Genomic DNA, 24,811 nt, shown 5'->3' with positions numbered 1-24,811 from the left:
CAAGTTATGGACCTAATCACATCACAAAATCAAGTATTACTTCCTAGTGCTTCCATATCTTTTTTTAAAAAAAAAAAAACCAACAAACAAACAAAAACTATTTTTAAAGGGACCCAATCCTCTTTTAATTAAGAAAATAGAACAAGCAGGCTCATAAACTTTGACCTTGGATTATAGTCTGGCAGGACTCAGCTAATGGAAAGGCTCCCACTGAAATAAAATGGTCAACTTTCTTGAGTAAAGATTTGTAGGATCTGGCTTCTGGTTCGCCAAGTTTCAGTCCAAAGCAAATTTTACAGCCAAGTTATAAACATTTGAAAAATGGAGAGTGTAATGGAAACGCTGACACAACCTTAACCATAGAGGCATAAGTAAGCGCAGTGTTATAATCTGGCAGTGCCATTTTGACAGTGGTTATACGATAATGCAATCCAGGCCTGGAGCACTTTTAGCTAAATGTATCAATATGAGCCTAATTTACTTAGACCTTCATGTAGTCGTTCACATTAAAAATCTCTAAGACTCTGATATATATAGATCAAGACAGTTTCTTTCTCCCTGATTTATACCAGACAGGTATATGTTAAAGTACACAGTAAATAGCAAGAGTATTAAATTGCTGAGGCGGTGTTTCTTAAGACTTTTCTTCAGACCACCATTTACTAAACAATATCATAAGAGCTATATATCCTTCAGCGTGTTAATATGTAACCAGAACAAACAGAGGACATAGGAAAGGTGGAGAAAAGTTAGATATATAAGCAAGAAAAAGTGAGTTATTGATTTTATTGACTGGTCTGTTAACTTCTGACATTGCAATAAAGCCTTATTTATTTGTATACAGAAGACTCAATTACATAGATACATATCATTTTAACAACTGGGTTATTTACAGGAGAATTGCAGCTTCATAAATAATATAGCTCTGAATTTCTCAAGCTGATGTTTATCCATTGTTACCATTTAGGGATTTGTGGTGTCCACAGATGCTCTTTGGAAGAAAGTCATTAGAATAACATTAAGTGAAAACAGTGCTATTATAACAATACACAGTTGAAGTACACTAACACATACAAATGGTATGCTTCCTGATGACTGAAATAAAGTCTGTTACATCCTGTTTGCTGTATACACCAATCTTATGAACAAGAATGTCAGCTGTACATATTATGGTAAAGGGATAGATTTTCCTTGGAGACACTTTGAATACCGTTTTAATTGAGAAGACCATAAGTATGGACACAATTATTTTTTGTTTATTTTTAATCTAAATTGAGTTTTGAACCCAGACATCTCTTGCTGAGGTTCAATTTATGTGGTATATTGTTATCTGCATCATCAACAGGTCATACAGAATAACAAAGGGAACAGTCTGGGAGATTGTTAATGGAATGACTGATTGTGATCAGAAACTCACTTGGGATTATATAGTTAATAGTAAGCAAATATTATTTCCTCTAGGAATTCTTCATTAGCCAGCATGTGTTGTGATGTTAAGGAAAGGCAAGGTGAGGAGAGTAGGAGCTTTTTGTGCCAATGCGAGAATGCAAGGAGACATGAAGTGGCTTTGTGCCAAACATGACATGGTTACCCTACAGAGCTTGAGTGCAGGTTCCTTCAGCATGCAGGAAAGGCAACTGCAGAGCCCCAGTTTGCAGACATTGTACCATGTCAACTGTGCTTGCCATAAAGATGGGGGCAGTGTCAGATGATACGAAATCTGTGACTGGAGGAAGCTGCATGCAGGTAATACCTGCCAATGCAGCAACTCTAATTTTACAAGCTTCTTTGATCTAGGACTTCTCTAAGTTCTGAGATACTAATCATACTCGCCAGGTGAGAGATTAAAAGGTCTGGTGGAGGTCTCAGAGGAACTCTGTGATGGTTAAACCTAATTTTTGCTTTTGTCAGATTAGCACCTGATCTCTCAGATTTTTTATTTTATTTATTTATTTATTTATTTATTTATTTATTTATTTATTTATTTATTTTCAGTTATGACAGCTATAAGGAAAGGTAGGTGAAAGTGGTAGCTGTTTCAAACCAACCCTGATTGTCCTCTGTATCACGGCAGGAAGGCAAGTAAAAGGCAGGAAAACTAAAAGAAAATATTAAGAACGCAAAGGGAATCCACATCAGGTGCACTGAGCCATGCATAGTCAATGGATCTGACTTGTCGGAAAGGTGGGCCCAAGGCCCTCTCATGCATGCAGCCAGATGCAAGACATCTGTCTAAAAGCAGTGTGACTGTTAGAGCGATGCTACACGTACATACCAGCACAAGGTAGCACATGCAGAGCACCATGCGAACACAGCTGTGGGGCTTCCTCACCAGGACTGGCTGATGTTGGTCAGCTGAGTATATGGGCAAAGTCCAAGTCTGTCTATATGTATCTTTAAACATTAACTTTATTTATTTATTAATTTCACATATAGCTAAATTCTTCTAAAGGGTTACTTGGGACAAAATCACAAGGTACAGCTCTTAAAGAAATACAGAATACTTTAAAAGTGTTTTCTTTGAAAGTGTTTTTAGAAGGAATCAGTGATTACTTTTTGCCCAGTTCAGAATTATGTTTAGTAGGCACGTACACAGTCTGAGATCTGACATAATCCTCAAAATAAATAATATGAAAAATGGAAGTTGATGCTGGTTTTGTGTTGTTGTGTAATGGAGTTAGAATAATGACAGGACAATAATATAATAGAATTCTGCAAAGCCTTCACTCTGCTTGACTTTAAATGGAAGTAAAATCTTAGAAATGAGAGGACAATAAAATAATGCTTTGTAAAAAGGATAAAAGAGTAATGTTACCTAAGTCTATTAGTGACATAAAACACTATGAATGCACTTAAATTAATAGCATCTTTTACCAGTAGATATTTTTCAATTACTGTAATGCTGAAAAAATAAACAGAATAAAAATATAAAAATGAAAAAGATGTAGGAAATTAATTTGTTTAAAAATAAGTATCTATATATAGGCAGGCATACACATGTATATGAATGCAAGCATTCTCATGGATTAGAAACAGTTTGTGTATTCCATGTGGTTTAATCCTGTTAGGATGTATCGCAGTGCCCTCTCTCTCAACTCTTTGAAGCAAGTTGCCTGCCACTTGATATTTTGGCAAAGCTAAGTCGTGCAGCTTTTTTTTTTTTGCTGATTTCCTTCCTGCATGACATGTTCTTACAACAGAGGTCTTGCCATGACAAGGTGTTACTAACCAGTAGGTCTTTCATGCAATATGATTGTCTGGGAATACATGCCTGTTATGTATAAAGCTTTTTAATCTCTGCTGTACTCTCAAACTGTTCCGAAAAAACTAATCCAACACGTGTGAAATCCAGCAGGAGTTTGACATAAAGGCAACATATTGCAGGAACAACGTCAAAATGTTTGTAAGCCACTCAGTCCTTTATTTAGGGTATTTTTAGTGTGTGAAAGACCATCCTAGTGGTTTCACTATCATTGTCGAGGGTAGCTCAGACAGCTGTTTGGATGTGGGAGGGAGGCAGATGGGATGGTATGCCAACTACAAGTTCTTTTTTTTTTTTTTTTTTTTTTTTTGTATTTTAACTTTTAGTCTACAGAGGAGGAGTGGAATGGAAGTGGGGACAACCAAAAGTCCTTGCCAAGTGTTTTAAACGTGGTTTAGTGACAGTCAGGCTTGACGTAGCTTGCAAGATCTGGCCAGCAGAATGAATGGTCTTTAAAAAAATAAAGTGTTTGGGAATTCCTGGCAAAGTCCTTTGTAAATAGTCACTACAGTTGATTTCAGACAATAGCAAAGAGACAGAAGTTAGTTCAAGATTAAAAAGATCTGGAGGCATGTGTACCAGTAGTTTCTGCGGCTGGCAGCCACACTTTCATTTGAAATAATGGCCCACCCTGCTGAGCCACATCATGAGGACATGCTGCAGACATCAGACAGTGCAGGCTACTTTCAAAGGGGAAGGGCTGTTGAATTTTTGTAGCTAGGAATTTTTGAAGGTACGTGTGCAGCTAAATAGGTTTATAATGTGGACTTTAGCAGGTTTGTGATTTAGCTTGATCTAGGAGCGTGGTCTCCTGCATACAGAGTCGCTACTGCTGTTAAGGTTTCTTCACAGATCTTGGCTGGACTCCTGCAGCATGCTGCTCTGTGGGACAGCTCTGTCAAGAGTCTCAATAAAGTCTGAACAGCTGAACAACCTGTAATGAGACACTTGATGGAGCTGCCCCACAGGGCTGTGTAAAGAACACAGCAGAGAGTGTGAAATTGTTAAAGACACCACAGGGATGAAACCAGACAGTGAACTCAGGAGCAAGAGTGATAAACCACTGTTGCTTGACCATACTTGCTGGACAGGACACTCCAGTAGCAGTTTACATATATTGTGGGGTACATTTCACTGAACACTGGCTCTGCTGAAGATGTCAGTGCCTGGTACTTTTACTGGATTTAAATGAACATCTCCTCCCTTAACTAGATATTTCCCACTCACTGAACCAGACAATTTGAATTCCTAAACAGGCTCTCATAGATCTGACTGGACACTAGGCTCACCCCCTCCTCACCTTACAGCTTTTTCTTTCCAGTCCCTAGAAGCTGTGAGTTAAATTTCTGTCATTAGATCAGATCAGCCCTGCCCTTTGTAAGTAAGTCTATTAAAGGAACCTCTAAAAACAAAAGAAGTCAGCCACACTACCCTTCTCTTCCCCCCAAAATCCTAAATTGCACACTAGAGGCTGCCCACACGTATTGCCAGGCATTCACCAGCCTGTAGTGCCAGCAGCCAACCCCATAATACATAAATTGTGCAAGGTTCCCCAGGCAAACATCAATGTATATATCCTTATAAGATACCATCACAGTGTGCCTTATTTGGGGGAAGGTAGGGGAATCATATTGGGAAGGTAAGTGTCAGGAAATTGTCCTTTTGGTAGAAAGCCCAACTTGCCCCCTACCCTATCAAGAACAAAACTACCCACACAGATAAATGCTGTAAAAATCATAACAGACATGTTAGTTAGCTATAGAAAGATGGCAAACTGTGGAAGTTGTTCCAAAATAGATCTTTTTAATGTGCTCACTCTTTGGCATTTAGTAAGCTGGCAAGGATGGAAAGAAAGGGAAGTTTAATTTAGAGAAGCCTCCTGCCCTTCTTAGCTAGGGATCAGCTGCCCAACATGAAATAATAATGCATTCAACTGTCCATCTTCTGGTAAGTAACCTTTATCATCATTGCATTCACCAGCACTAACAGCAAACAGTGAGTATGAAATGTTGTATGAATTCAGGGAAAACTGATAGGGTCTTTGTGACCTTAATGTGATTATATTTGTGCTAATGCATACAGTAGAAAAGAAACTGGAACTCTCAATACGAAGGGTCCTATTCATAAAAAATGTATGTACTATTAACAAGGGATTTTTATGCACTGTACTTAGGGGGTGAAAAGTAGAATGAGTCTATTTTGAATAAAGAACATACTTTTGCAATTATATTCCTTCACTTTTTCTGCAGTGGCTATGCTCCTTTTCTCACATGAAGTATCTAAAGTGGAAGAATATTCACATAGGCACCAATAGGTTTTTTTTTGCAGTTGCAGAAAGGAAAAAGAAGAAAAGAAAAGACAATGAAAAAAGAGCAAAGATAGAGACGTGAAAGAAAATTTGAGGCGGTTGGCAGAGCTGGAATTTTGCATTGTCCATGATTTTTGTGCCTTTGGTAGTTTTTTGTTTGTTTGTTTGTTTGGTAGTAAATATAACTGGTGGATGCCCATGAGAAGTTCTCTGTAGCATGAATCACTTTAATAGCTTGATTTTCATTATAAACAGTCATGAAGGTTTAATGTTGTCAGTCCTTATCCGGAAAGATGCAGGTGTGTAAATACAAGCATATCTCTATGCATATAGGTAATGAGCACAGTCATTTCAACTACCTTATGGAAACCTTGCCGGAAACGATCCTTTAGGAGGAAATATCCCCAGGGAGCAGGCAAAGGCAAGGGTTTGTGCACTGCTGGCAGACTGATTCTGAGCTCGGCAGTGATTTTGGTAGCTTTGCTGTAGCAACTGTGTGGCAGTTTCAGATAAGTACAAAACTGTGGGGTTTTACTTACTTAAGCACTGAATGATACAGTCAGTAAAGCAAATTTGCTCTATTCATTCAGCTGTCTAATTCAATCCATTTCAAAGGCAGGATTTTTAGCTTTTCTATACAAGATACTGCATTGACATATGTGTCAGTATGCTAGATCAGTATGGTGTTTCCTTATCACACTACAAACATTTTAAAAGGTGGACTAGAAGATTTTTGTATGTAGGTAGGGAAGAATTAAGAGTGAATTAAGTTATGTAAATTGAGACAAAGGAGAAAAATTGACATTGTGGAAAACAAGCTTGGATGTCTTAACTAAAATGATCAGCAGTAAAATAATGGTACCAATAGTTGTAACATTGCTAGGTTTCAGAGTTGCCAGGTGCTGCTGGTAACTCTGCACAAGCCCTGGTCTTCTGTTTGGTTTTCTTTGTGAGGCTGAAATCACTTCCTAAAAATAACAGCTCAGAAGCAGAGGTCAGCAGGAAAAGGTGAATTGCTTACCGATCTGTGGGTTAACTTGATATAGAGAGAAGTTTGATACGATCCAGATGAGTGAATTATATGCCACATCTTGGTCACAGACTGGAAGAAGACAACTATCTGGCTACTAAATTAAATATGAGAAGTCCAAGCTTGAATACAGACCTTTCAATGAGGGATTCATTAATCTCATTTACTTTCAGAGCTTGGTTTTCTTTGCTAAACTTACAGGAATATCTCCTCTCGTAACCACATGATAATACCAGTGTAAAACAAATACAACATTCAGCATAAAATCTGAATTTTATCTCATGCAAGTATTGTAAAATTTGGATGTGTTTGTGAAATTCTGTGTAGCAATCTGATTAGTAATGATGAGGTGATTTGGAAGGGCTTCCTGCTACATGCCCAAACTCTGAGGCAGCAGGAAAATAAAAATAGTGAAATTAAGAGCTGCAGTATGGTGCTTTGTGGCAGAGTGAGGATTGCTTGGAGAGGATGTTACATTTTTTTTCATTAGCAGCTGCATCTTTTTCTTTCAGCTATTAAATTTTGCCAGCAAGATTGCTCCTGGTATAATTGCTGACAATTAAGGGTTCATATAAGGAAAAGATGAGTTACTTTAATCAGAGATGATGGACTTCCACACAGCACCTGATGATTTGAATCTTATCAGTCAGACTATTTCATTTATTTAAAAAAGTTGTCTATTTTTTCGTGATAATATGGCTTGTGATTTAAATGCAGCTATGAAAACCCAAGCTCAGAGTGGGTTTATTGGTTTTAAAAATGTAAGACTTTTTTCTTACAGGCTCACATGCTCACTTTCATGATTTCGTTCTTAAAGTTGTATCTTTAATGTATTTTCAATGGGAAAGAAAAGAAGTCTACTCTTGATTTCTAGTTACAGTTGCTGAGAGATGCAAGCAATTTACTGTCAGCCTGTGGAAATGTATCTAAGTGTTTTAATATGAGCGGTTGCTTTCAACACTATGCTTTTTATTAATAGTGATTCATTTAAAATCTTTGCTTAAATGCGTATTCCAGAAGGATTTACATATTCTTTTGACTACTGAAAATCTAGTGTTATTAAATTTAATCCTGCTTGTTTTTCAAAGCCCTGAGCACTAAAGAGAGATGGCTCAATATCTCCTGGGTTCTGGTACAAAGATGAGACATGTTAATTCTGAATTAATTTCTTGAAGACCACAAAGAAGTTAGTTGTGTCCAGATCATCTGCTGAGGCTAGCCCCATGCTGTGGTTCAAGCATAGGCATTGAGCGGAACTTGGAGCAGAGTTTGAGAGGAGGCACAGGAGCAGGTGAGGAGGCACAAGAGCAGGCACAAGCATGCTTCTGCATCTGAGCCAAGAGGTCGAGGAAAGAACCGGACGGCGGTGTTTAACACACGCCATCACATCTCCTGCAGTGCTTCTCAGTGTAGTCACATTTGGCAGTCAGTTCCAGGTTCCCGGCCAGGATCGGACATGGTGTGTGCCAAGGGCTGCTGGGACGTGCAGTGCAAAGCATGCAGGTTCACCTAGCCAGGGATGCCCCGAGCATGTTGTGCTTTGACCCAACCCACACTCCTTTCCTGAACAATGTAACTAAAGCTGAAGAGATATGGGTACCTAAACCGTGCTGATTTGAGAATCTGGATGCGAATCCCTCAGTTCATTAGGTGCCCATTTGTAAAGGGGGGACTGGAGCCCCCCTCGTGGAGCGGGGCACCGTGAGATAAAGACATAGGGAGCTAAGTTACCTGTTAGGTTGCTGAAGATGCGTATGAAACAAAACAAAGTAAACTGGAAAGCCTCATTATAACTAGTGCATTTACAGCAGTAATTTCACATGAGGCTTGGAGGCCTTGGGGTGTGGAATTTTTTTCCCTTCTTATATTCCTCTTGTGGTTTTCTCATTTTCAAGCTATGTATTGTTGAACAAGATTTTTGCTTGCTTTTAGGGATTTTTTTTTATTTTTTGATAAGGGAAGATTAAGGTTGCCTTTGTTTTACTTAGCTTTATTTTAAATAATATTTTATTTTAAGAGGGTTATTTTACAATGTTTACAGTGCACTTCAATTTTTTATTATGTCATGCCCTCTCTGCCCCTTGGTGGGATGAGGGGTGAATGTATGTATTATACAATTTATAATTAATTTATGATGAATCACATATGATGAATACTGCTTATTAAATATTAAAGCCTTGTCTACAGTCATGCTGTACCATGGCAGTAGCACTCCTGTCTGTTCCTGTGGTTGTACTGAGCAAGTGCATGGACTTGGGCTGTGATGGCAGTGCTCAGTTATAAGAAAAATTTTAGCCCCCTACCTAGGCTAATGGTGAATGGAGAATTACCTCTACTTTCAGATCGGGTGCCCTGTTTCTGCTGTCTCCCTGCCCCAGGTGCACCGGTGCAATCACAAGTGTAATGAGAGTACCAACTTTGCAAAACCTGCTTGAGAGGAGAGGAGGTGCTGCTGGTAGCTCCCCAGCTCTGTTTCTTGCCACGATCCCCCTTGCTGGTAGAAAGCTGTACAGCATTGGAGGATAGCCCAGCAGGAGGTAACAGCCTGGATCTGGACAAGTGGAAAATCTAGGCTAGGTTTTGACAGCTCATTTTTATTAGTAAGGAGTGGAATTTGGACAGTGGAATAATTTACTTGCAGAGGTCATTCCAGCATCTGGAAGTAATGAGCCACCAAATAAAGGTGGGAAAACTGAGGGGAAAAATAGTGTGGGGGCAAACACACTGCTAGGTTAGGCCAATGGTTTTAACGAGGTTTTTCTTCCGGCTGAGTAACAATGAGTCTGTGAATCAGAAATAGTGCATGTGACAGAGCTCTCCCAGCTCTTCAGATTTTCTGAACTCAGAGGAATCCACCCCATTAACGTTATTAGGTAGAAAAGGAAAAGTAGCCTTTTAGTGGGGTTTTGTGCTGTACTTGGCCTTCCTGGGAGCTTTGACCTATGCTTCTTGCTGAAGACAGTGTACAGTAAGGAACAAATATTGTCACTCTGTGTGATGCAGCAGAATTTAACCCTGAAATTCTTGCTTCTCCGTATTTACTGCCAGCTCAGCAAGCAGATTTTCCTGCATGTTTTGAAAAAAATATTGACTCTTGAGAGACTGTTATAGCAGGTAGATTGGGAGGGGACTAAGTACCTTGTTAAGTGTATGAGGAATAGATGAGATATATTATGGGATAATACAGAAAGTATGGAGAAAAGTGAGAAGGTCATTCTGAGAATAGGGTATGCATAATTTCATACAGGGTGCTATGTAAGACCACATTCATGCACGTGAAAGTGTGTGCTATTTTACTGGCATGCCTGTATCACATGGGAAGTGAGCTAGAAGAAGGAGGCAGAGTGTTCAAGCAACAGAATTAAAAGATATATCATCTGTAATGAGTGACCGTATGAAAGGAATGTAATTCTAAGTGATTCCAATTAGTGCAATGCAAAAAAGGAGTGCAATTAATTTGGCTTTATGATCTTGTATAACCCAGTTGTACAACATACAGCTTGTGAGATGAAACATTGCAAAATCCTTAGGGTACAGATAAAAGAAAACAGTGGTTCTTAGGATGGTGGTACCATGTTAAAAATAGGAAAGCAAAGGCATATTCATTTGGAACTTCTTATTTATTTTCTGGGAGCTCAAGGTATAGTAACTGCAATTAAATCTAATTCTAGTAAATATTTGACTCCAGATTTGCACTTCTCCCAAAGCTTTCATAGGGCAATTTAATGACATGACAGATTATCAAGAGCTTGTTTTAATACTAACTAAATCACAGAGAGATCTTAGGCCTTAAAATTGCATAAACAAAATTGATTTATAAGACTTGATCTTAATGGGGAGTGATATATACATTGGTGTTGAATCTTTGATCTAATATCACTTTATATATGAGCTGTGATGAAAAGATTAAAACACAAAACAAAAACAAAAAACCCAAACCTATAACATCATGTGGAAATTACCTAAAGTAAAATTGTGTTTAGTAGCACCTTATACATAGCACCTTATTGTGTATAGGAGGAGTCTGTACTGAAGAAAACCTATGTTTGGTCTTAAGGGTGGCAGCAGGACTAGGATTGTAATGCATTTGAAAGAAATGTTTTTCACTGAATCATGCATAACTAGTTACGTTTCTTTTAAGAAACTCAGATGAGTAAATTGAACACAAAAAATATAGTGACTGCGTTTCTTTTTGCATGTTATTAGGCAATTGTTGGCGTGCTCACCAGTTATAGTAGGTCATCTTATTCTCATTATTAAATCAGAGTGGTCATGAAAATACCAAACATATTTTTATAGAATTCACTTTATAAAATGTCAGCAAGTCTGTGTGTTTTTATTAGTTCCAAATCAGATATTTCAACAGAATGTTTGTAAGTATTCCCAGAGCAACGTCCATTTCTGATTTGAGACCTCACAAATATATTACAAATTAATCAGATTTTCTGATTTCTGCATAGTAACCCTGCACACTTATTATTTAATCCCATTCTAAAATGCTCTTATGATTGACACCTTGCTGTAGAGATAGAAGTCAATTGAATAATATGTAGCAGTCAATTTTATTTGTACCTTAATGTGCCAAAGTATTTTTTTTCACATTTCCATTATTTATAAGTCTGTCCCCTTAGAGAATATACAGAAGAATTTGTTTTAAATGAGCTGATAATACCCTCTTTAAAATTTATAAGTATGACAGAATCATATCTTTTTTCCTTAGCACACCATGGCGTGCCAATAAACTGGTTCTGAATTGTCTTGCACTTGCTATTCATAGGACAAACAGTGGAAAAGAGCATCTTGTTAAGGCTTACTTAGAATGGGATTTCAACCATGCATCAGAAAAAAAAAAAAAAAGAACAAAAACTGTCGTAACTAACCAGGAAACCTGAAGTCATTGCCAGGATTTTCTTTGTAAAAGACCATAGTAGTCGTGCAGCTACTTCTGATACTCACTGTCATTCTTTCAGCTTCAAAGATAAACGTGGGCCTGACTCTGCCATCAGTGCTGAAAAAGTTTGTAGATTGATGTAAGTCCTTCACTTGGAGGAAGTGGACAATTTGGGCTTAGTTTTCAAAACATCTTGGTACTTTCTTGCAACAGATAGGACATTTTCCTTTCTCTTGTCCTTTTAAAATCTGTTCTGAAGACTTCAGCAAAATCCAGTAGGGCTGGACTCTGTTCTGTGCTTAGCAAGTCATTATCACCCAGCATATAGTTCGATTGTTGGATATTGATCATCTCAATAAATGCTCAAAAGCCTTGGTTTCACAGAATTTTGCTCTTCCCCCACATACAATATTGAAAACAAGGGGAATAGCTGTCATTTGAAAGCATACTTGTTCTCAGCCTTTTTCTTGTGCATCATATAGCCTTTTCTGCCTCACTAAGCGGCAACAGAAAACTTTATTAAGATACAAAGTATATGCGACTTGATTGTTTTTCAGATAATTTCTGCTTTCAGAAATTAGAAAGGCTGATGCTCACCTAAGCGTAAAAAATGCAGTTCCCACACACGCGGAGTGCTCATGTACTGTATGTAAACTGATGTATAATGCAACTCCCATTAGCTGGGTTGATGATAGCTTCAGTTTCACTGCTGTCAGATTTTTGTATCTCTTGAATGAGTTGGCTGGTCTGAATGAATGTTAGCATAATTTATGCAGCTGATAAGTGATTTGAGTGCTTGAGTTATTGATAAAGCACTTTAACATATCATTTTCAGCTTGATGTTATGTGACATCAGAGTAGAAGATAATGTGCCAGTCCTCAGGCTTGGTATTAAAGATGATCTCCTCTTTGAATTCTAGAGGCCAGAGGAAACACAGTGCTGTCTGATACAAGCCCAGGTGACCAGCACCAACCCAGTCAGTCCCATCCTGCATTCCCTGTTGGACCTCAGGTCAGTATCTTTCCTTTAAACTAATTGGGGCATGCAATTTGATGAAAAGTGAGTAATTGTGATTGATCATCTTTTATCTATATAATGTGGAAAACGTGATTCTATTTGGCTGCATTCTGTGTTACAAAAAGGGAGCATGTATGTATGTATCTTCTGTATGTTTTAAAAGGTATTTGTCTGGAAAGGTTAGCTTTTTGTATGTTTTTCCAAAATAAATGTAAGCAGCTTTGCATATTTAGGAGGTTAAAATCTTTGAACTTCTCATAGATGTTATTTTTGAAATACAGGTCATGATTTAATATTAAAAAGCTAGTGCAATTTTAATGCAACCTTATTGGCTCTGACAGTTCAGCATGTCACACACAGCTCTTGCATTAGTAAAGGCATTTCATTATTTTTTATGCCAGATATTTATTTTCTTTACGGCAAAATGTAAGCATAATAGCACGACTCTGTTCAACCTTTTAAAAGATTTTCCATATCGCTTCATAGTTTTTTCCAAGTTCAACCATACTCTAAGAAGATACTTAATGTTCTTCCACTTCACAGGACAGTCTTGCATACTGCTTGGTCCACACAGCTTCTGGTAATTGTTGCTATAGTGTAGTCAGCTCCTACCAATCAACATACAACTGGGAAAACCTGTGAAGTGTTGGCATTTAGATATTGGTAGGCCGACTTGAGTTAGGCCTTCTTGTGTTCATGAATTATTTTCAGTGCCTGTGTAATGAATTTTCCAGTCTAGATTCAACTGGAATTGCTATGATGCTACATGGCAGTTAGGCTTACAGCTTCAGTCCGTCAAGTTTGTCAAAGCTTTTTGGGTTGGTAAAAAAGTATGTTTGAAGATATTGGAGGCAGGGCATGTCTATATTGGAACACTAAAGGATCCCAAGCAGAAGTATTAATGTGTAATACTGTGCACAGTAAAATAGGCGCGCTGTCTGTGTTTCATTACAGCCATTACTGACAGCCCAACAGTTAGCCTCAGCAGTAGCAGGGGTGATGCCAGGAGGCACTCCAGCCCTGAATCAGCCGATCCTTATTCCTTTCAACATGGCTGGGCAGCTGGGGGGCCAACAAGGACTGGTCCTAACTCTACCTACAGCGAATCTCACCAACATCCAAGGGCTGGTAGCAGCAGCTGCAGCAGGAGGCATCATGACTTTGCCATTGCAAAATCTACAAGGTAAGTCATCTTCAGCATTTTTCTAGTAGAGTCTTTTGCCTGTTTGTGTCACTTTGTCTCTTTTAAACAGAGCAATCTCTTTATCCGATGAAATGTTGCTCTTGATACTTATTGAAAGTTAATGCTTGGATTGGTTTTGAATACTTGAGAGATGCTTAAGGGATATTTGCATTTTTACAAAACTGGAGTGGAGGCTGGATTCTTACATTCTTTAGGTCAGTACTGTAAAGTACTTGAATGATTCATTAGCCTTTTCTGTCATCAGTGATCAATGTTCTTTACTCACAGTTCAGTTGAAAATTTCAAATAGCAGCGTGAAGACAAGTACTCTGTTTCACCATTGCTGATTAGAGTAGCTGAATGAATAAAGGCAACTAAAAGCACAGTATTGCATGAAAGTCACTTTTTAAAACCTTTTATTATAAAATCAGAGCTTCCTCAGTTAGCTGCCATTACAGCCCAGGATATGCATTCTTGTACTTTCTGTGGGAGGTCTGCTTTATCAATAAGGTTCTGCCATCTGTCATCCAAACTGTTTGGAGGAGTTGCACGACGCCAAACCACAGAAGCAAAAAGTGCGTCATTGCAACAGTCCTACACTAAGGTATTTGCTGTATTCTCATAGCCTAAAATCAGACTGAAAAAGCAGTTCTATGAGACACTGCGTGCCTGTTTTCCCCTATCATTCTGTGCTGTTAGAAACAGTACTCAATTGAAACACATATGTTATGAAATACAGATGTATTTATTTAATAGTCCTAATTATCTTGGTTGCTTCTCAGAAGGCAGATGCTGTTGAACAGAACTGAACCAAGTATAGTTAGATAAGAATTAGCCAAAATATTACGAGAGAATTGTACAGCTTTAATGGAAGAGGATGGTAAGGAAGTGACTGTGCAGTGTGGAAGTAGTAGAGGTGTGGGCAAGAAATATCAACATAAAACTTTAGCTCCTTCAATTTGTTTTTGTTGTTGTTGTTTGCTTGGTGAATTAATGTATTTATTATTTCTTGCTGACATAAGTGGTAGGAAGCGTTTACCACAGACAAAATGGTAATTTTATTAAATGAATGCTCTACACTGCACCCTAAGTAGTTTTTGGGTGATTATGCTATGGTTGCTATTGATTACTTGATGAATGGTTTGAAGCACCAAATCCTACAAGTTGTGAAACAGCAAAGGGAGAGACAGCTCATGTGTTGAACAAACTCCCTTATGAACTACATGCACAGTACTCTCACCTGTTGGAGCAGCTACTTGCCTTTACCTTGTGCATGTTTTAAAGTTTAATGTCAACAGACCTCTCTTATCATAGTTGTAAATGGTTTTCACTTTAATGTTTAAAATAATGTCTCTCTCATACCATTAAGCTGCACCGAAGAACCTGTCATTCATAAATCATAGATGAAAAGGACACACTAATGCACAAATTTTGCTTGTTTAAAATTTGAGAGTGCATGTAAAGTAGGGAACTGAAGATTAAAAAAATAATGCAGGAACAGGAGTGGGTAAAAGCAGATATAACCAAGTGAAGGGGAAGTGGCTTTTTAGCGTAGGTGGATGATGAAATCTTAATGAAGAAATAGGCATTATAAAAATGTATCCTTCCACTCTGGAGTGCTCCAAGTTATGTCTGCTGTGTATGTAGTAGTATAAATAAACATAAGCTCGTGCAGTTCTTACGTCATTTATTCACCCTGCATTACCAAACTTGTGGGGATTAAGCCAGGCAACCTTTGCTCTTTAGTTTACCTATAGGTATGTAATTGCTAGCTAGAAGGTGCAACCCTGCTGCCAAATAAATGTTTCAAGCATTGACTTTATTAGGCAGAAAGCTTTCCTCTGTAGTCTTTACTGGTAGATACAAGCATGGGATCAAATAGCGACTTGCTTGGTCATCAGGTGCAGTTCCCTGTCCATGAGTTAAGTTAGCTGCTTTGCTGTTTGTCTGCTTCTCTCCCCTCCCCTCCCATTCCTCTAAGCACCTCACAACTTTGTATATACACTTGCAATATCCAGGTGATGAAAGGAATTGCCGTTGCCTTCGTTATTTGGAAGTGGAACTGATGCACAAAGAAACGAAGTAACTTGGTTAATATAGGACTTAAGAGCCCTAAATCACAGTTGTAAGCTTCTCTTGCTTGCTATATAGCCCACTACCCACCCAATACATATGTGAATGAAGGTAAGAGTTTGGTGAGAATGCGTTTCCTAGAGAATATCTTTAGCTGTGTGATATCATCAGTTCTGTTGAAATGACTGATTTCTGGTTCATGTGTTTCATGGTTATTTGAAAGACAATCATAGCGTGTGTGTTCCATTTTGTAACCGGCACTTTTATAGGTGTATTCATAGTATTCAAGGCAGTTTGGGTAGTTCATGCCCTGTGTGTGAAATCAGACCATATTCATCGACTTTCATGTCTCTCAAACCTTATAGTGACAGTGTCAACATAGATGACTGAGGGGCATGTTTTCGTACAGTTTTCTAACCTTTCTCATTACTCTTGTTGTTGTAACATCTCCTTTCCCTAAATTTTCAGTGCAGTCAAACATAGATGTCCAAAGCTGCTGTGGGCACAATCTTTTCCAGTTTTGTTCTCTCATCAGTAAACTTCTGAAACTCTTCATCCCAAACTAGCCTTGCCACTTAATTGATGAGGCACCCTAAAGACTTTTTGAATGATGCATGAATTCAGAAAAACTGTGATCTAATGGAATGCTTTAATGGGTGTAATTCCACTAAATTTTGTGTGATGTGTGTATATATTTAACTGATTTTCTTCTTGGGGACTTTCAGCTCTGGTTCAGGGTGGTAAGTATGAGACCTTAGGGTGATAGGATGAAATAATAACTTGCTTGCGGAAAGAGAAAAAACATTCAGTGATAGGAATCATAGATATGTTAACTATTTGAAAAGAGAATACAAGAGTTCCTTTAAAAATTTGAGACATTGGTAAAATGGAGTGATTAATGATATGAAAATTACTCTCACAGTATGATTTATTTGGTGAAATTACCTATTCTTCAGTTGTCAGTTACCTATAAATAAGTTTTTTTTTTTTTACTTTTTTTTTTTTCTGTTAAATTGTAGAGTTGCTGTATGGGTCTGATCCACCATTAAGTCAATAGGAATTTTGTTGCTGTAAGTGAAGAGAGGTTTAAATTGTAAGCTTCTTTTAAAACTATTTTTCTTGATATGTGCTTGATTATTCTCTGTTCATTACACTGTGTCATTTGTCATACACAGTGCTGCACCATATCTGTTCCCTGAGCAAAAAAAAGTCAAATGTGTGTGAACAGAAGTAAGATGAATGTGTAAATTCTTGCTGTGAACACTTACATTTTCATCGGCTCCTATTAAGTAAATTTAATATGCACAAGGAATATGCAAAGAATACAGTTTACTGAAATGCCAGGGGGTTGGTGGCAAAATAAAGCCATCTGCTTTACAGTAAACAGAAATCTCTGAACATACTACAGATTCAGCTATGGAACTTTGGCTTGCCATCAACAGTCTTTTGATGAAAGCAAATAAAATCAACAACCATATATTTTTATTGGAATCCACTAAAAGTACTGAAGGTAAGAGCTTAAACACCATCCAAGAAAGTTGTTATCCCTATTCCCAGACACATACAAACCTGTTTTGCTCTCACTGTTTCTAGAATTATGGCTGGAGTAAAGCAGTGCTTTTTCTAAACAGCAAAAATCTGGAGGTATCACAATAGCAATTGTGAGGTTGTGGGAAGGGAGGTAGATACCCTACAGGATGATGTGTTGCTTACCCTACAGGATGATGTGTTGCTTACCTGTAGCTTTTAGTCCATTGCTTCTTGGCCTGTCCTTACTGAATAATGCAGAAAACACTGCCATTTTATCACCCAAACGGTTGTTCATCAATATACATTTTTCTGACTTTGGGAAACATTTTTCTGGGCTGAATAATTTAAATTTCTGCAGCTCCTTTGCCAGATCAGTTTTCTTTAAGTTTTGTTGTTGCTTTTGTTTTTGTTTTGGTTATCCTTCTCAATGGTCTTTCCAAGGGACTATTTTTAGAGCTTAATCTCAAAGTATTCAATAATGTCCTGAAGCTGCTATTAATGGAAAAGAATTATCTCCTCAAACCCATCTTCCTTTTCTAGATCAGTGTAGTATTTCTGTATATCTGAATGGAAAGATACTTTTAGGGGGGCTGAGTTTGTTCTGTCTTATTTTCTGAAGATATTTTTAGCCCTCATGAGTATATGTTGAAATCACTGAGAAATGAGAATGTATTCCAGTGCTGAAGAGCTGTTGTTCTCAGACTGTCCTCTTGTTTTGTTCAGTTTTCCATGACAGCCAATGAAGTTTTAGCTAAAAAGTTAATGTTATTTTAGCTATCCTTTTAGTAGGTATATATGTTTGAAATGAGAAGGAACTAGTGCAAGTGTCATTTTCCAGCTCGCTGCTGGCCACACAGACTATGTGGATAAGAATTTGGGAATGGATATGAATTTGGGAATCTCTCCGTGAAGGGTTGGCCCAAATATATTACATCACATAACAACGGCACAACAGCATTTTAGACTTTTCCACCATAGCATAGCTTGAATGATATTTGAACCTCAAAAGAAATCAACAAGTTGGAGATTCTGGCGTCGTAGCACGGAAGCTTCATGTGTTTTATTTCCACTACACTTTGTACTGGTCCTAAAGTAGGTGTCAATAATTTATTTCCAAATCAGAGTTTCTCAATCTTGAGTTCTGAAAGAAATGAGAACAAACTATCTCCCCAAATCATTAGAGAAAGGCTTCAGTGCTGAAAGGAAGCCTTGCATGGCTGAAAATGTGAAATCATTAAATTACATTATTTAAACAGCAGCAGGTCATATTTTAGCTACAATACGATGGAAGGGGAAATGTATTAAACATCTCAAGAGCTAGGAGACAGCCATTAAAATATACTGATATGGGTAACAGTAGACATAGATAACAGTAGAAAAAATTTAAAGAGCTTTGTGTTTTTTTTTTGTGTGTGTGTGTGCATGATCAGTCAAAATGAATGTTGGGTAAAGACATAATGGTAACAAAAAGGGAAAAATGTATTGTTTACATTTATTAGATCTTATTTCATCTGAACATAGATTTATATCATTAATTGTGCAGCAGATAAAATAAACATGCTCTGTCTCCATTCCCCCATGTACACAGACCTTAAAAATCAGAAATCAGAGAGAGATGAAAAATAAGAAAGAGACAGAAAAGAAGTAGACTACAAACCTCAATCGCTTACTGATCTAGAGTCCAAATTCCAGTTTTTAGAACATTTTCTCCTTTTAACTAAAGTGATGCAGTCCCTATTCATTTGTATTCCCCTTCAAGTAACATGAAATAGCTTTCAGAGTCTACAGAAAGGCAGTGTTTCACTTATGTATTTTAATGAGCACCAATGTCAGTAATAATCAAAATGATGTTTCACTTAGAGGAATAGTTTATTCTCAGGTACTTCTGCAGTGTACTAACATAACCAGAACAAGAATGACAAGAACCAAGAAAAGGAGCTGCACTCGCTATCAATTTCAGTGAAGCCCTCAAACCAAATATACCTCCACTACCACTGTACAAATGCACATAATACAGTCACTGGGAAGGGCTCTCTCGTGCAAAGAAGGGGTTAACCGCTAATCTCCCTATCTCAGTACATGGAAAGAAATAGGAGAAATCTGTGCATCCTTAGGCATAGTGTGGTATACACAGAGTGCCTGTGGATTAGCAGCCACTAGAGGAGGCTTCCTCAGGCTGACGGCTGCATTCCTTCCAAATTGTGCTGTACGGGAACTGAAGTAACAGGCAGAGAGATCTCTAAAGACGGAGTATGTAGAAGGTTTTGTGCCTCCACCTGTTGGCCCAAGAAACATACTGTTTGTGAGACCTAACATTTGCTTTTGGGAAAAAAAGGCAAAAGCTGCCTTTGGAAGGAAGTATAGAAAGAGCCTTAATAGTCTTATTTTCCATTTGTGATGTTTTTCCCCACCATACAAGGCTTCTCCTGTGTGAATGATGTGGTCCCATGTTAATTGTTCATCTTATTCAGTGGCAAATTGCTGCCTTCACAGAAGGAATGTGAAAGGTTCAGGGCTTTATTAGCTACTAGTTGTTTATTGATCACTCCCAGTGTGTTAGCTATTTGTTGTTTGGATTTTTTTGCCCCGTAAGTTAAAGGCCTACCATCAGAGGCATTAAAATGCAGTAGTATTAATGTTTGTATGTTCTGTTTTTGACTTCCACCCAAAATAGACCTCAGACATGCCTGTTTTTTCACTACTAGTGGCTATGGAGCAACATCGTCGAGGAGTAATGAAGTGATGTAGATCGAATTAATTCTGAAATCAAAGTGTTCACACCTACTTGAACTTTGCAGGCCAAGTTTTGTCAGGGTCTAAGTTTCCAAACTTGTATGCCAAGAAGCAGATGGGAAAGACAGAAGTGGTCTGCTCCTCTCCTGAGTTTCCACCCAAAACCTACTGGTTAACTACTCTCTAGCAGACATGACCCCTAGGCTAGGAGTTGTGGAGTGCCTGGTGTTGAAGACCTGGGCATTTCTGGGAATGTACCCCTTTATTCAGCATGAGTTATCCTTCTAGACCTGACTCAGACTGATACTGCTCCTGGCAGGAATATTCTGTGTGCAGGGTTATAAATGAAATTTCTGTCAACCAGAACATGGATGCATTTTAATGCTGCTTTTAAAGTATATCTTTGCACCTGTTTCCAGGAGCCTTTAATCTTCTTCTTGAATTTAGACCGTGACAATTTAAATTAATGTAGAGAAAACTCATTCCAATAATGTTAAGCACTTAACTTACTGTAATCTTACAAAAGCCACAAAATTGGGAATGCAAGTAAAAATCCTAGCTGGTGTTCGTCACTCTGTTCCTCACCTCTGCATTGTAGCACACAGGCTACATGCACTGGTGGATCACATGCAAATAGATAGGTACATCCATATGGTATATGCATATGTGACTCATAGGCTGATCCAAGACTCCTAACTGCAATACAGTGAGTTACAGAAGGATTACCAGGATGGATTTGCAGCCTTCACTCTTAATTTCCTTGCACTGGTGGATTTAAGTCAGACATTTATAGTCCTTGTGGTTTAATTTCCTTTGTTTTCCTATGGTGTTTGTATTAATAAAATCCCTATGATTCATGTTTTAAAAACTCCCTGGATAAAAACTCGTGTTCCTGATAGACCAGTGAGATTCTAATCAAGCACATATATATTTAGGGACTCACAAAAACAACAAAGTCTTTATTGACCAACTGGGTTTACAGGCATTTTTAGTAGTGTAAATTTTGAATCCATGGACCATACAAGTTAACCCCCTGGAAGCCAATTTTTTAAATTAAATTTCTTTGAAGTCTACAGAACCGCAGACCTCTTTTGTTTTGTTTTGTTTTCTTTTGTTTGTTTTTATTGTCGTGGTAAGTTCTGAAAATGTCTTGTGACTTTCTTATCACAGCAAGATTATGCATTTTGAAACTTTTTACAGCATCTTTTTCTTTTTTTGCCAAAAGTTTCTGTCTGCCACTCAGATTGGTTTAGAATGGAAACAGGGCCTGTCTGGTGACATCACAGAATCAATGAATCTTTTTGGTTGGAAAAGACCTTCAAGATTATCAAGTATAGCTGTCAACCTGACCTACCAAGTTCCATCACTAAACCATGTCCCTTAGTGCCATGTCTGTGTGTCTCCTAAATGCTTGTAGGTATGGGGAGTCCACCACTTCCCCAGGAAGCCTGTTCTGATACTTGACCATCCTCTCCATGAAGAAATTCTTCCTAATAACCAATCTAAACCTTCCCTGGCACAACTGTAGACCTTGTCCTTGTGCTGTAACACTTGTCATCTGAGAAAAGAGATGTGAAATCAGAAACGATGAAAGTGAAACTTGCTTGGCTTTTCTTGTCCCCAGATCTCCATGTCATTTTATGTCCTTTTGATAGAATCCTCTACCCATGGAGATCTTTATGCCCCAGTCTCATTTTGCTACCGATCTCTGAAGCTTTTTTCATTCCTGAAACTTTTCATCTTTACAAGTGCTCTGACAGATGGAGCAGAGAGCAGAGTCGCAAGGCCTGTGTTCTGTTCCACCCTAGACATCTTATGTGAGGGCAAACAATTGACACGTTTTCTACAACTCTTTTACCACCTGTAAGTGAATGCTGATTGTTAGTGCTATGCTTTCCTACAAAAGTGGCTTTAAATCCCTACTGTTAAATGTCCTCAGATGCAGCTAGATCTTGATTAATTGTACCTTTAATTCTTAAATTTTGTTCTGTTTCATAGACCTAAAACAAGCTAGGGGCTAGGCCCATTAGTGAATTCATTTTCTGGAATAGTAAGGTGAATTTTCCTTATTTGGGACTTGCTATCCAGCCAGCAGATGGATTGTAAGTTTTGACCAAGGCTAATAAGATTCATCACAGTGTGGATTCTAAATCTGTTGCCTTTCTTGTGTTTATTTGCTTATTTATTTTAAGATAAATATTGCTTTTGTACTTACTAAGCTTTAGATTTGACATATTCTACAGACTCTTCTTTCACTTAGATGTTGTATTTTGTTAGGATAGGTTATACAATGTTAAAAAGAAATCTTTGGCATAAAAACAAGCTTCTCATCTCAATTCCATGATATAATTCTGTTCAAGTTGATGCTGATGCTTTGGATTTACAGATTCTGACCCTTCAATGTCTTTCCCTTTTCTTTTCTCAGATACTATTTCTCTAGATCCTTTCCTCATCTGGTGCTTGTTGTTCCTGTCCATCCAGTATATCCCACCTTGGATTTTAAAGTTATTCACAACCCAAATATTCCTGAATGTATTTTATACTGTGCAACTGATTTCCCATTATATCAGCAGTAATAAATGAAGAAGAGGTAAATGGCTAGTGGTGATAAACCTGTTGTAATTTTACCAGTATATTGGGCTCCTGTATGTTAGCAGATGCAGCTGTAACAGGACATGAATCCTGTCTAAAAAGCAAGGAAATGATAGTAGTACATTTTCAGGAAATTCACTTATTGGCAAGCTGTAAGTTGTTTCCTTTATTTTATTTATTTTTAAAAGGTTAAAACCTCTCGAGAACAAATTCTGTGTGTGTTTCTGAAAACTCCAAGTCTAGCAACCTGAAAAAGGAATCACTTTCAGAGTCTCTCTTTGAGATTTTAGCCTTTCCTTTCCCAAATCAATGCCTATGAGCTGTAAAGGAAGACAATGCTCCCCTCCCGGCATTGTAGCATGTTTAAAAAATATTCAATCCCAGCTCACCCCACCTCCACCCCTGCCTTCATTCTACTGGTAACAAAATCAGTTCTTTAAATCTTTGTTTTACCCTGCTTTAACAGGACTGGTAGTTCAAAGTTATATCTTATGAAATTGCATTTATCTAATATGAGAACCTTGTCCAGTTGCAACCAAAATTAAAAACATATACTATTTGTTCCATATGTCAGAAGAATATCATTGGTTCTAAGTGCAAGACTTATCAAGTGTATCTTTATGCATTTATATTCCCACGAGTGCCATTATTTTACAATTTCTTAGTGGTATTTATATATATTCAACATATGACATCAGATAATTTGAGTTTGCTATGTTTGTAAGATAACTCACAAGGGAGAAAGTTGTATTAAATAAATAATAGAGATAAATTTTATACTTCCATATATTTCAAAGCTAATGCAGCTAACTTGCAGTGGAATGGTAACATGAAGACACTGTGCTATAATTTGATTGATTTGTTTTGACAGCAGCCAAATAATTGAGAGTGAAAGGTGTCAGCACAGATGAAATATTGTATAAGCCACATTCAGAAGGCAACCCCAGCAGCAATAGCAACTGGAGTTTTATTTCCTTTGATATCACACTGTTACTCACTTCCAGTTTATTATAAAACCATGAAAGGTATGCAACTTTCCATATGATGGAGACTTTTATGGAGAGGATAGAAACAGAAGTTTGTCAGGTACTTGAACAATAGATACTGACAATGGGATTTATGTTGGATACAATATACAAGGGTAAATTATCTTAATCTTTCCCCCTGGTTTTCTCTCTTCTTTTAATCCCTTTTTACAGGCTACTGCTTATCTGGCGTCTTACCTCTAGCTTGGAGGGTAAGTGACTCCCTCCAGAGCAACCATCAGTGTCAGTCTATGGATTGCCTGGCAGGGGACTGATGCAAACGCAGTGCTGCTATTACCCTCCTCAGCAGTGAGACTTGGTTTCAGTTCACCTCTTCTGCACAGCAAACTATACCCATTCTGGCTAACTGGGACAGGGTGAGGTTTGTCTATCTGCCTTATAGTATCCTACTGTACTGCAAGGAATACAAAGAATTATAGCATCTTTTGAGCCTGAGAGAGTGTAACTGTGCAAGTAACCTAGTACAGAGGGTAGCCAAATAGACCAGCTGAAATAATTTCTGAAAGCAAAATGATTTGAAAATCACTGTTGGTCCTCCTTAAAAGAGTACTGAGGAAGAAGGAGGGTGTACCTGTAAAAATACAAACTATAAAGCTTCCTTTGTCCTGAAGTCTCATTGAATTCAGTGGGAGCAAGGTAGAGTTTGAATTGAAATGTATATGTCCTGCCATTCATTTCAGAAATGCTTCATTAAGAAGACATAAGTTGATGTGAATGACAAGGGCTCTCAGTAATGAGCTCTTGCTCATGCAAAACAAAACAAACTATGACAACCATCATGTTAACAAGATCAGGAACTCTTGTGGCTTTGTAATGTAACATCTAATCTATATCTATACCTATACCTATACAAATATAATTATCTTACTTGGAGAAAAGTAAATAACAGAATGGGATGAGATTGCCAATACAGAGCAATTTATACACAGTCACATTCCACTTATATTTTCTTTGTGTCCTGATCTGATCATTTCACAAATGGCATGATGGAGATTAGAAATCGAGGTTGAGAAACCTAAACTTACTGATATTAATAAGGGAAAAGTTTTTTTTAAAGTGGTGTAGGAAGGCAGGAAGTAAGCCATTGTTTATAAAATAAATCTTACTGTATAGTAGGCTGCATCAACTGAAGTGTTTTGGTGTAG

At 37.8% G+C, this 24,811-nt stretch overlaps 1 protein-coding gene across 4 annotated transcripts in view; it reads left to right on the top strand.

Annotated features, from left to right (window-relative positions):
• POU6F2 (POU class 6 homeobox 2) overlaps positions 1–24,811 on the top strand; it is a 328,816-nt gene that overhangs the window by 124,913 nt on the left and 179,092 nt on the right. For all 4 annotated transcript variants that reach the window (XM_048051634.2, XM_013192039.3, XM_013192036.3 and 1 more), the window contains 2 exons: positions 12,412–12,503; positions 13,464–13,692. In XM_048051634.2, coding sequence (XP_047907591.1) covers positions 12,412–12,503; positions 13,464–13,692 — 321 coding nt within the window. The remainder of the gene's footprint in view (positions 1–12,411; positions 12,504–13,463; positions 13,693–24,811) is intronic.

Source organism: Anser cygnoides, chromosome 2, assembly GCF_040182565.1.
Source record: "Anser cygnoides isolate HZ-2024a breed goose chromosome 2, Taihu_goose_T2T_genome, whole genome shotgun sequence".
Taxonomy (NCBI): Eukaryota; Metazoa; Chordata; class Aves; order Anseriformes; family Anatidae; genus Anser; species Anser cygnoides.
The sequence above is the reverse complement of the archived record's forward strand: the minus strand, read 5'-3'. Positions and strand labels throughout refer to the sequence as shown.